At 43.6% G+C, this 13000-nt stretch overlaps 1 protein-coding gene and 1 long non-coding RNA gene across 2 annotated transcripts in view; one reads left to right on the plus strand and one right to left on the minus strand.

Annotated features, from left to right (window-relative positions):
- Positions 1 to 9929, minus strand: part of NSG2 (neuronal vesicle trafficking associated 2) — a 44412-nt gene extending 34483 nt beyond the window's left edge. Inside the window, exons 1-2 of the mRNA XM_084637426.1 lie at positions 9776 to 9929; positions 8779 to 8929 (exon numbers count right to left, since the gene is read on the minus strand). Coding sequence (XP_084493552.1) covers positions 8779 to 8907 — 129 coding nt within the window. The 5' untranslated portion in view covers positions 8908 to 8929; positions 9776 to 9929. The remainder of the gene's footprint in view (positions 1 to 8778; positions 8930 to 9775) is intronic.
- LOC311525352 overlaps positions 1 to 13000 on the plus strand; it is a 46031-nt gene that overhangs the window by 32632 nt on the left and 399 nt on the right. The window lies entirely within an intron of this gene.

A 13000-nucleotide genomic window follows, 5' to 3' on the forward strand; every position in this document is an offset into this window, starting at 1 on the left:
AGCAGGTCTAAACTACAGCTGGTCGAAACACGGTACTGATTTTTCACAAAGAAATGGAAAATCATTTTCATTCTGCTGGTTTAGAAATGGATTGTTTTTCGTATATTCAAAATTCTTTGTGATTTTTTTTATATAATTTTTGTTAGTTGAACACACCCTCTCTCTCTCTCTCTAAATGGCAGTACACTCTAAGAATCTACTGCTGAATGGCTGTGGGACTACATAATAAAAAAATCCCCAGAGAGGAACCTCCACAACCAACACAGTGATCAGAGATCATTTATTTTTAAATGTCCTGAAGCAGCTCCTTCATAAGACCAGGATCCCATTGTTTGAATTAAAAATGAGGCACCATACATCTCACTGGTTATTTGTTATTTAACAGAGAAAATACAGAGGGCCTCATTCTTCCCTCACTCATTTTACAACAGTGTGACTCCACTGACTGCAACCGTTACTCCTAACTGACACCAATATAAGGGAATCGAGAATTGGGCTCCGAAGTGTATTTAATCTCAATACAAAATGCAGCAAAAGAAATTCCCAGGCTCCCTACTTGCTTCTTTCTGGTGAAGTTACAGAGGAAATGATCTGTTATGAGGAAGGCAACTTCCCTAGAGAACATTGCCCTGCACTGGGTTACCATTCTTTTAGGAGGTTTCTTAACTATGGCCCTTTGTGCATTTATAATACAAGCAATCATTCACTCAAAATCTCATTTAGCTAGAGAAATAAATGTCTTCACTGCACCCTGCCAACGTGCATTAGTCTCCCGAGTGACCCATAAAGCCACACCATCCTGTCTCTCATTTTTCCTTTGCACATGCCTCCCTATGTTCTCATCTCCTCCTCCTGTCATTCTGGCCTTGACTTCAGTGGGACTCCGCCTAGTCACAAGGGTCTGTGCTTGCAGATCAGTATTTTAGACTAAGGCCCAGATTCTCAAAGGTATTTAGGCACTTAATTCCCATTTAAATCAATGGGAGTCAATGGGAGTTAGGCACCTAAGCTCCTTTGAGGATCTGGGCTGAAGCTGTTTGGGGCAAAGGATCCATGTTTATTCATTTTGTAAAGCAACATGCACATCAATGTCTACTGAAAAATAATTTTCAGCCTATCAATCAGTGGGATCAGTTTAGCCTCTGTGATTGCTGAATAAGTACCATTTAACACTTGTCAGCCTTTGTGTGCGTTCACCTAGGCCCCAATCTCGCAAAGACTAACGAATGTGCTTAACTTCACACACTGTGTTCATCCCACCAAAATCTTGCAGAGTGTAGCTTTACTGCTGGCTATACTATAGGCTTTGTGACCCTTCCAAGCCCTGTGCCCTAGGTGGAGTCTGGACAAATACCTACTCAGGGGATATTTACACAAAATGATACTGCTGCTATAACTTGTTTACGGACTCCTTACTACATTTCCCGGCCAGGCCCCACCTTTCATCTAAACAGGGACGATGCTTTTTATAGCAAAGGCAATAAAGAGGACAGAAATAAAGTATTCTGTGTTTGCTTCACTTCGTGTCCATGGAAGAATCGTCCTGTGAATGCCTCTTCCAAAATGAAGTTTGGAAATAGGTTGTAAGACATTTTAGGAAGAGGATAAAGCTGCCTAATCCAACATGGAAGCACTTCTCTTTCGTTGGATCCTGTCTTCCACACCCCACCCTCTTCTCCAGAAACAAGTCTAGCTATCTCTTGCAGTCTTTAAGGCCCCACTCTAGCAAAGTACTTAAGCATGTGCTTACTACATATAAGTAGTCCTATTAATGTCCATGGGGTTACTCAAATGTCCAAAGTTAAACATATCCTTAAGTGCTTTGATGGACCAGAGCCTAAGACTATTGCTTCAATCACCTTCACTCAGCAATGTATAATAATAATGCTCAACAGGCTGGTCATGCTCTTCATCCATAGAGCTTTACATAACAGCACATAAATCATTCTCCTTATCGTGCAGATTGGGAATCAGAAACAGAGAAGGGGAAGTGGTTTGCTGAGTCACATCGGCAAGTCAATGGTTGAGACAGGAAGAGAAACCAGGTCTCATGACTCTCAGGCCCATGCTCCACCTACTTGACCACACTGCTACTCAAAACGCCCCATGTTCTCTCAGGTTCCCCCACTATGGAAAGCTAAGAGGAGCTGAGCTCGGACAGTGGCACATTATGGGATAGCAATGGCTCCAAGGCACACTCCATCTGAGCACACGGAAGTCTTTGGTATGTTGTGGAATAAGGGTATGTCTACACTACGGAATAAGTCGAATTTATAGAAGTCGTTTTTTTAGAAATCGGTTTTATATATTCGAGTGTGTGTGTTCCCACAGAAAATGCTCTAAGTGCATTAAGTGCATTAACTCGGCGGAGTGTTTCCACAGTACCGAGGCTAGAGTCGACTTCCGGAGCGTTGCACTGTAGATAGCTATCCCACAGTTCCCGCAGTCTCCGCTGCCCATTGGAATTCTGGGTTGAGATCCCAATGTCTGATGGGGCTAAAACATTGTCGCGGGTGGTTCTGGGTACATATCGTCAGGCCTCCGTTCCCTCCCTCCCTCCGTGAAAGCAAGGGCAGACAATCATTTCGCACCTTTTTTCCTGAGTTACCTGTGCAGACGCCATACCACGGCAAGCATGGAGCCCGCTCAGGTAACCGTCACCGTATGGCTCCTGGGTGCTGGCAGACGCGGTATGGCATTGCTACACAGTAGCAGCAACCCATTGCCTTCTGGCAGCAGACGGTGCAGTACGACTGGTAGCCGTTCTCGTCGTGCCCGAGGTGCTCCTGGCCACATCAGCTGGGAGCGCCTGGGCAGACATGGGCGCAGGGACTAAATTTGGAGTGACTTGACCAGGTCATTCTCTTTAGTCCTGCAGTCAGTCCTATTGAACCGTCTTATGGTGAGCAGGCAGGCGATACGGATTGCTAGCAGTCGTACTGTACCATCTTCTGCCAGGCAGGCAAGAGATGAGGATGGCTAGCAGTCATACTGTACCATCTTCTGCCGAGCAGCCATGAGATATGGATGGCATGCAGTCCTTCTGCACCGTCTGCTGCCAGCCAAAGATGTAAAAGATAGATGGAGTGGATCAAAACAAGAAATAGACCAGATTTGTTTTCTATTCATTTGCTTCCCCTCCTCCCCCATCTAAGGGACTCATTCCTCTAGGTCACACTGCAGTCACTCACAGAGAAGGTGTAGCGAGGTAAATCTAGCCATGTATCAATCAGAGGCCAGGCTAACCTCCTTGTTCCAATAAGAACAATAACTTAGGTGCACCATTTCTTATTGGAACCCTCCATGAAGTCCTGCCTGAAATACTCCTTGATGTAAAGCCACCCCCTTTGTTGATTTTAGCTCCCTGAAGCCAACCCTGTAAGCCGTGGCCTCAGTCGCCCCTCCCTGCATCAGAGCAACGGCAAACAATCGTGCATCTGAGTTGAGAGTGCTGTCCAGAGAGGTCACAATGGAGCACTCTGGGATAGCTCCCAGAGGCCAATACCGTCGAATTGTGTCCACAGTACCCCAAATTCGAGCTGGCAAGGCCGATTTAAGCGCTAATCCACTTGTCAGGGGTGGAGTAAGGAAATCGATTTTAAGAGCCCTTTAAGTCGAAATAAAGGGCTTCATCGTGTGGATGGGTGCAGGTTTAGATCGATTTAATGCTGCTAAATTCGACCTAAAATCCTAGTGTAGACCAGGGCTTAGGGACTAGGAAGTTAGACCAGGGAGACGGAGACTCTCACCAGCATGGCCCCCCCTTAATCCAATCAGAATACTGCAGTGTAAGGTCACCCTCCACACATTGAAATAAAGGAGGATTTTATGGCAAGGGCATGGTAGGATTATGGATAGTGCTCACCGTGGGTCACCAGCAGAGATTAAACCCAGGAACTCTCCCACTAAAAGCATGAATCTCTGCCTCTTGAGCTAAAGGACCATGTCCACTGGCTGGCAGCTGCAGCATCCTCATTAGCCTCTTATAAAGATCAGCCGCTAGAAAGGGACAAAGAGTCTCATTTGGCAATATGAGTTACAGGAGCTAATGGGATCACAATTCCTAATGAAGCTATTCTGTGTGTGGTAGGGAAGGCTTGGAAGCAGCATGGGGGGTACTGAGACTCCATGCCAATGATCCATGGGTATTCTCTGCAGATATCAAGCAGTCTGTGGCTTCGGAAGGCCAAGTCTCCTGCCCATTCCAGAAGCAATAAATTCTGCTCCTCAAATGGAACACTGTTTAGGGAATTCTGTGAGCTCAAATTCACTGATTTTCAAGGCCCTGTTTCTATGTAGAGGACAAATGGCCATTATTCCATAGAAACTTTTGTGTAATTTAGTTCATCTTAAATTCTCTGTTTACATCTCATTTCCTAATATTTGAATTATTTTCCCCTAATTTTTGACATCTTGACCAGTCTGAAAAATGTCACTTCTCAATTGATTCAATAATCTGAAACCTCTGTGAGGTCACCTCAGAGTCTTCTCTTTTTTTTCTGGTTTCCTATCACCTTTCACACCTTGTTCAAGCATTGCAATGTCTCCTGCACCTGCTCCTGTCCTGCAACACACAGTTCCTACAGACGTCTCTGCCTCCCGCTTCTCCTACTCCTCTTCCTGCTACCAAGGTTCTGCCAAAATCTCCTTCCTAAATGACTCTTCTCCCTACTCTTATCTTTGTACATCTTTTCATGAAGCATACATGTTTGGATACTGTGCATGCATACCAATCACCCTCTCACTCTTCATTCAAATCCCTCCTTAAAACACATTTCTTCTGTGAGACCTATCAATAATAACCCTCCAGAATGGGTTTTTATTAGGCCTTTAAAAATGGTGAGACTGTAGGTAGGCATGAGCCATATATGCCATGCTGTTCCATTTCCTGTAGGTAATATTCATCCATGAATACAAGCAGAATTTTGGCTGATGAGGTCTTTTATTAAAACACTCACAGAGGTGTATATCTAAATGCACCTGCTATGTTGGGTCTAATCCTCATCCCCCTGGAGTCAAAAGCAAAATTATCTTTGTTGGCCATGAGTCCAGAATCAAGCCTTTTGTGCATAACAGTGTTTTGGCTTTGGCAGATTATGGGTATATTGAGGTGAGGAACAACAGATCAGATGCTATGTGTGCATCTTAAAAACTATTACCTACATCCTGGGGGGAAATAAACAGCAGAGAGAATGTTGGGAATTCCAAATGTTCAATTGATAAGAAAAAGAAAGAAAGAAAGAAAGAAAGAAAGAAAGAAAGAAAGAAAGAAAGAAAGAAAGAAAGAAAGAAAGAAAGAAAGAAAGAAAGAAAGAAAGAAAGAAAGAAAGAGGATATTTAAAACCATTTGCTTTAAGCAGGACCAAGGTAAAGGTGAAATGTAACAAGGAAAAACATTACATTTATTATTGAAACGTTTAAAAATCTGATTTTCCTGTAAAAGGATGAAGTAGGAGATTCTGAAAATGAACTGATATGAATTTCAAGTCTTTTCTTTCCCTGGATAAATGTAATATCATTTATTGCCACTTTATATTTGCGCTTAAGCTCTGCATTTTCCCCAAAGAAATGAGTAATAATATTTAACATAACTGGCATTGTGAAAACTTTAAATTATTCATTTAGAAAAGGACACACAGCCCTCATGTAATTCCCACTTCATTGCCAAGGCACATGTAATATATTACAGTTCAGGTGCTGCAAAGTGCAGATCATGAAAATTTAAAATACTACTTCCCAGGATTATTAATAATGGAGATTCTCTCACGCTGAGAGGCCTTGGTATTGGCAAGACAATAAATAAAATGTACTGCTCCTGCCAAGGAGAAAGGTTTCTTCCAGCATCAGAGCTGACCTATGTAGTCCCACAAAACCATGATACCCTTTGAATTTGGGAGGGTAAGAAATTCATGGAGTTACAGATTGTAGGCCAGGAGGGACTATTAGATAATCAAATCTGACCTCCTGTGTCACACAGGCCATAGAATTTCATTCAATTAGCCCGGTATTGAGCTCAATAACTTATCTTTGGCTAATGCATGGCTAATGCTTCCAGTCTTGGTCTGAACAGGATTGGGTGCCCAAATCCCCTCATCAGCTTTGAAAATAGCCTCAATTTCCTGCAAGCTGTGCACAATGACCTGAGCTCAGGGCCAGCCTTACAACTTGTGGTGCCCTACATAAGAATAACTGTAGTACCCTAGCTCAGCTCAGGAAGGAGAGCTTTTAGCAGGTGAGCTTAGTAACCAAAGAGATTTTTCAGGACTTCACTTAAAGGAAAGATGCCAAAACATATCCCTCTCTGTTACACTGGCAACAGAGCAGTGATTAATGGCGCCGATGGGAAAACATATTAAGGCAGGCATCTAGAACACTGCTCCTTGTGGTTAAAAATAAGCAGCAACTGATTTACGCTTAAGAAGAGGAGAGCAGTGACTTTTTGTCTGTTGTTGCACAAGCCCCCACCACACACTAGTTTTGACCCCTTTGACCACTCATTTAAGAGTCATCAAAAGCCAGCCTGGTTCCTGTTCTTACTCGCAGAAGCCATAATCCACAGCTGGCAGGACCGTGTCTGTTACAGACAGACAGTAAAATTCCCTTTAAAATAAAATGGAAAACATTCCTGCTCCCTGATTGCAAAACAAATTCTAACATACATATAGGCCAACCCAAGGTCCTTCCTCAGGCTCAATGTCTCACTGAAGTCAGTGAGAGTTTTGCTTGCGCAAACACTAAGTAAGGTGAAATTCACCCTTACCACTTAACCCCCACTCTCTTTACCTTAGGTTCAGCTGATTAATAAGGCCTTACAAAGGCCCTCTGCCATGGAGTGACTTTCACCCTTCGGGATTTGTCCTATAAATAATAAAGTAACAAGGATTGTTGTGGATTTTTAGCACCTTCTCCTTTTTTATAACAGATTTTCTGTTACTGCTAACTCCTGCTCTAATACATCTAAAAGCTGTCTCAGGGTCCATAGAAGCCACTAGCAATGATTTCAATGGGCTTTGGATCAGGGCCTTTGTCCTTTGGCAGGTGCTCCAGCCCTCAGGCAAGGGTAGGACCAAAGACATAGCGGTATGAGCCACAGCTAACAAGTGTAGTAACTACATGTGTATGGAGACGAATACACAGTATCGGCACATTCATTTAAACAGAAAGATTGCCTGGGAATCCATTTAGACCAATACATTACAATGGGTTTTCACCAACAGACAACTATAATATGGTAATCATCAGAGTTTTGATTATCAATCCACCAGTTTTAATGTTGTTTTTTAATTTTACAGGTGGTAGCCACTACCTGAGTGATTTAAACCCCACACTGTATGGCAATTAATGCCTAAACTTCACTGGCTGCTTTGTGGTAGCATCAAAATAATGCATTTTATGCATCCTTGATTTCCCCTAGAGCCTCTCAGACATTCCTGATAAATCATGTTAATCTTTTTTAGTTATTTTTTTATTAATTTTCAGATTATCAGAACTAGAGGTAAAGAGCCAGTTTATCCCCTCATTTACACCAGTTCAGATCAGTATCACTTTATTGATTTCAGTTATGTTACTCTTACTTGACACTGGTGCATTGACACTGGCAGAAGTGGAAGGAGAATCAAGCCCATTATCCCTATTTTGGCCTGGTTCTGGTTTCCGCCAACGTGTGTCAATTTATTCGGTTCTGATATATAGATATATTTGGTTCTTTATTTATAGAAAATAAATAATTATCTCTTTATATGTATATAAAATATATATAAACACACATATATAAATACATAACATTTGTGTATATTAGAAATATATGCACAAACATTGTTATGTATTTTCTATATATAATTTTGCTGTTATCATGAACCCTTGAGATTTAATCCTTCCCTCTGTCTTTTGTATCGACATGGCATTTACCGCTGTGGTATCTAGGCACCACACTGCAGCAAGCCTGTTTTTTTTTTCATAAGGAGCGGTGACAGTGGAATCTCTTGGACATTTGATCTCATTGTGAATGGTATCACACATTATCTCCCACTGTAACATTATTGACATATACCATCACTGTAGATAAATAGACAAAATGACTTCATAGTACATACAGTACCTTTAAAAAAAACAGCTCATAAACACCATCCAATCACAGGTGCCCATTTTTGAACATTTTAGTGCAGCACTTAAATTCTGTGAGTGTTGATTGGCTAGGAGAAAAAGCTGCTCCCTCACAGAAGCCAATGGGGGGAAAAAGAAGACATGGAATGACCCATTACCACATTTTCTATCGGGGACTTCAGTTGTTCTAATCAGATAAATCAAATTGAATTAAAATCAAATGGACTTTGAAAGGCCACAGTTAAGAAAACAAATCTTGATTTGCGTAATTAAAATTAGATACCCTTCAACTTTTGTTTATTACACAAGAGTCATCTCATCACTCTCAATGCAGATGCAGACTCACTTGCTCACATGATGCCTCTTTTATTGTCAAGATGCATTCTAAGCTTTTTCCTATTTAATTTTAATGCCATTTTTAGGAAAAATATATTAAGCCTTTTCGCAACCTGCAATCACGAGGAAACATTTTCTGGTTTGCCTGTGTCAGTCTGTTGTGTTTTAAAAAAAAAACACCAACAAAGAAATCCCTTTTTTATTGTGTTGCATTGATAAGGTAGAAGGATTGCATTTTAATGCCCATTAGAGACCAATAATGGAACAGGGCAGTGAAAAGAAGAGACCTGGTTGCTCTCTGTGAGGGTTTTTTTGTGTTTGTTTGAGGTGGTGTGTTACCTTCTCCGGAGCTGGAAACTGCAGGTGATTTACTTCCAAGGGTGTGATCAAAGGAACTGTCTGAAAACCATCTTCACTGGATGGTTGTTTGCTGTTCTTGTCACTCAAATTACTCCCCAGCTTCACCATTCTTGGACCTCACTTTCCAGACCTAAAACAATTCAAGATGACTGATGTTACAAGGGTATGGAGATGGGTGAGGGGGGGAAGGGGAAAGGAGATGGAGAAGAGGATTCTGCCTTACACTGCTCTATTGAATTCTTCGTATCAACCATTGCTCACTTGGGATTTTTTACTGGATTGCTAGAGACAAAGCATGTCAAATCTGGAACAACTTTCACTTTAACATGCATTAAACAAATAAAAACTTCTCGAAAGGCCCAAAGTGAGTCCAAATAAAACCTCTCACAATCCCACTAACACAGCAAGTATTGTTGCAGATCAAGACCGTGTTGCAAAAAGCCCTCGCACATGGGCCAAATTCCTCCCCTGCTGTAAATCTGCTGATGCCTGTGGACTTCTAGCAGGGATAAACTTGGCCCAGTATTTTTTTCATCACATATATTGTTTTAACCTTTTGGTGTCTGGAGCTATGAAAATCCTTGTTAGCAGACAACATAAAAAGTGCACAGAAGAGAATGCTGCTGAAACTGGTTCCCCTTGTTCTGTGGTTAATCCGATGATGGGGCTGCTATTACAGGCTGGACGCTGCTCTCCTATAGGCTATCTTTTGTTTAAAGAAGACAAAATATTAATATGAGAATGGGTTTCTGAGTGTCAGTATAACCCCACCAAGCTTGATCCCCTGTCAGAGCGGGACAGGCACCCCCCAAATTGTGGCACAATGCAAGTCAGGCTCCGCTCTCATTGTCTGGTGGTGGTTGTGAAGCTATATAGGCACACCGGGGGTAGTGTACAACACACACACAAAACACACCAGCAACACCCCCCCACACACACACACACACCCCATAGCCACAAATCTCCCTGTACTTACTGCAAAGCAAGCTTTATTGGGGAGGATCAGGCCGAGCTGTGCAGGACTGGGTTTTTCCTAGCGCAGGAAGGTGGTGCTGAATGGACAGCGCTCCGGTCTGCCGGCGCCTGGCTCCAAACGCTACTGACGGCGAAGCGGGGAGCGGAGTGCTGGGAGCAGCCCCAGCCCGCTGCGCGCGCGCACCTACACACGCAAATACGAGGGTAGCGGCTTCCATGTGGAATCTGGCACCCCCTGCTGTTTCAGTGCGTGGCCACAAGTGCTGCCGAGAAAAGTTCACTGAAGTCATGGGGCAGCCGGGAAAGCGCTTACCCACCGGCGCCACCTGGAGCCTGCTCCGGGAATGAAAGGGGAGTTTTCAGGTACAAGCAGGAGCAGCGATTCCGGCTTGTGCTCTGATGCTGCGCGGCGGTACCTAAGCCCGGAAACTGCTGTTTGTGCAACTGTGATTTAAGGTCCACCAACAATAAAGAGTTTTCCTAGACGGGGCTAAATCCTGCAGTCCTCACTCCAGACTTAATAAGGGGAAACGTCTATTGGCTCCAATTAGTAAATCTTGAGCGAAGGTTGCAGGATTTTGCCCCCTAAAGAAACAAGAAGGGGACTGGCTGCCTCATGGATTTAGTGCTGGGATACAACGCCTCTCACTTCTTAGTGCTTGGATCAACTCCAGTCAGGGCTGGTACTGAGTGAAAGTTATAACTACCCCCTGGCCTCTTGGTTGCCCTTTTGTGAAATGAGATGATGGAAGGTCTCATTCTGCTTCCAGAGGACAAGTTCCTATATTGCATAACCACCACCTCTTTGGTACTAACAGGCACAAAGGCTAAGAACTGACTGAGCTCAGACACTTAACTCTATCTACCTACATTTCAATTACACCCATAACCATAATATTTAGATGATAAGAAGTGGCCTTTGTAGGGTAGGGCTAAAACGCTTTGCTTAGGAGTAGAGAGTAACATGAGGCAATCTAACCCTGTTACTGGAGGTGCCCTAGCTGATTGATTATAAATATAAAACTTTGCCTCTAGGGCTCTCAATTTGGCATCTTTTACAAGTACTAAATTTACTTCTAAAAGGTGTGAACTGTTTGTGTAGAGAAGGCCTTTTGGAGCCCAGTTGTGACAATGCTGTTAAGTGATATCTTGGCACAGGCAAGACAAAGTCTTTCATTACAGTTCTGTGAGTTCATTCCAAGTGCTAAATATGGCTGTTGAGTGCAAGAAGCCCTGAGGGAGAAATTATTATAGACAAGGCTGTTAGCACTAGCTAGCATTAAGGTGCCCACACTTCCCATTATAAGAGCCTGTTTTGAGTAGCTTATAACTTTACCAAACTTTAACTGTTTTGGCTGAAACTTTCCATGCAGGCTGTCTGCCTCAGGCTGAATATTTTTTTTTACTGTATTCTATTTTATTTTTATTTGGGTTTCTGAGAAACATGCTAGGGAAAATACATTATTTTGCCCATGATGAAAAAATCTGGCCTCCTTTACTTCAAACAGTTGCTTTAGAGCAGGGACTTGACATTTGGCAGGGGGTGACCTTCGTGTCCAAACTCTGCCTTTTGCTGTCCCTGAAAAAAATCACCCAAATATGGCAAAAATAAGTTTTCGAAAAATCATAATTCACACATTTTCTGTTGACTCTTCTTGGATTTTAGCCGCTAAATTCCTGGAGGATTCCATCCACGCTGGGCATGTTCAAACTCAGGGCTGAGCAGGACTTTCCTTGCAAGTATAGCTCTGGGGTACTGCAAGGCTTGCTGGGTCCAGACACCTCAACTGAGAGTAGGGAGCCTGTCTCATCTGTGCTATCAATGTGCGCAGCTGGGCCCAGGGTTGACTGATTTGAATACAGAGAACACAAGAACCAGAACTGTTGGGAAGATGGCACAGGTAGATTGGAACAGGGAGACTGAGACTGGCGGCTGAGGGGGAAAGGGAAATTGGGGCTGGCTGGGCAAGGACACTTGGACTGGGAGCCAGGGAAGGAAATATGGAGGGAAACTGGGAGCCAGTAGGTGGGGAAAGACTGAGATCAGATGAAGAGCTTTGGGGAGATTGGGATGGGCTGGGCAAGGAGACTGAGACTGGGAACCAGTAAAGCAGGGGAAAGGAGATGAGTGGGGCTCTGATGGGGAACCAGAATGCAGGGGAAGAACTGGGATTGGCTGGACTAAGAGATTGGGACAAGGAGCTGGGGAGAGGGGGTAGAGGGGCACAAACACTGAGATTGGGTGAGGAGCCTGGAGAAGGAGATTGGGATAGGGAGCCAGTAGGGTCAGGGAACAGGGGCCAGGAGGGGTCCAACTGGAGGCCAACAGAGAGAGACAAACTGGATGAAAAGCCAGGAGGGGACAAATGGGACTGGCTGGTCAATGAGACTAGGACAAAGAATTGAGGGCTGGTTGGGCAATTGGGAAGGAGTCTGGGACTGGAAAGCTGTGGGGAGATGGAGGTTGAGGTAGAGAGTATGCAGGGGAGAGACTAAGACTTGCTGAGCAAGGAGGTGCAGACTAGGATGAGTAGTCTAAGGAGTGAAGACTGGGGCCAGCTAGGTGAAGAGACTGGGACTGGGATAAGGAGTCAGGTGTGGTGAAGAGAGAGGATTGGAACAGGGACCAGGTTGGAGGGGAGTGGGCAGAAAAGGGAATGCTTGGGAGGAAAGGAGAGAAGATTGATGCCCACTACAGCACTCTGCTTTCCAGAAATCCAGATTCCTGAGTCTCACTATTCTTCTGCTGTTAGCAAATATCTGTGCAACCCAGTGGCAATGTCCCATTTGCATCTAGTTCTGGTCCACACAGAGGATGACAACCTACTACTACTATCAGCTACTCCATTAGCTCAAGAGTCAGAAGTCTATGTGGTGTATCTAAAGGTTCCAAACCTGCTGATGGCCCATGTGGCAGTCAATAAGATGCCACATGATGGAATTTCTGTTTTTCTCAGTTTGCTTTTAGTAAAAAAAAACAAAACAAAAAAAAACAAAAACAAAAACCAAACAAAACAGAAAATTATGCACATGTAACCCTAAATTAAAAGAACATTATTAAAGTTGCAAAGTCAAGCACTCATAAATCAGGGTCTACCAAATTCATGGCTGTGAAAATCGCATCATGGATTGTGAAATCTGGTCTCCAACCAGCAGCTGTGGAGGCAGAGTGGAGAGTGGCAGCTGGTGCCCAGGCGCCCAGCTCGGAAGGCAGCGCCACCCACCA

This window comes from Lepidochelys olivacea, assembly GCF_965140295.1.
Source record: "Lepidochelys olivacea isolate rLepOli2 genome assembly, chromosome: 8".
Taxonomy (NCBI): Eukaryota; Metazoa; Chordata; order Testudines; family Cheloniidae; genus Lepidochelys; species Lepidochelys olivacea.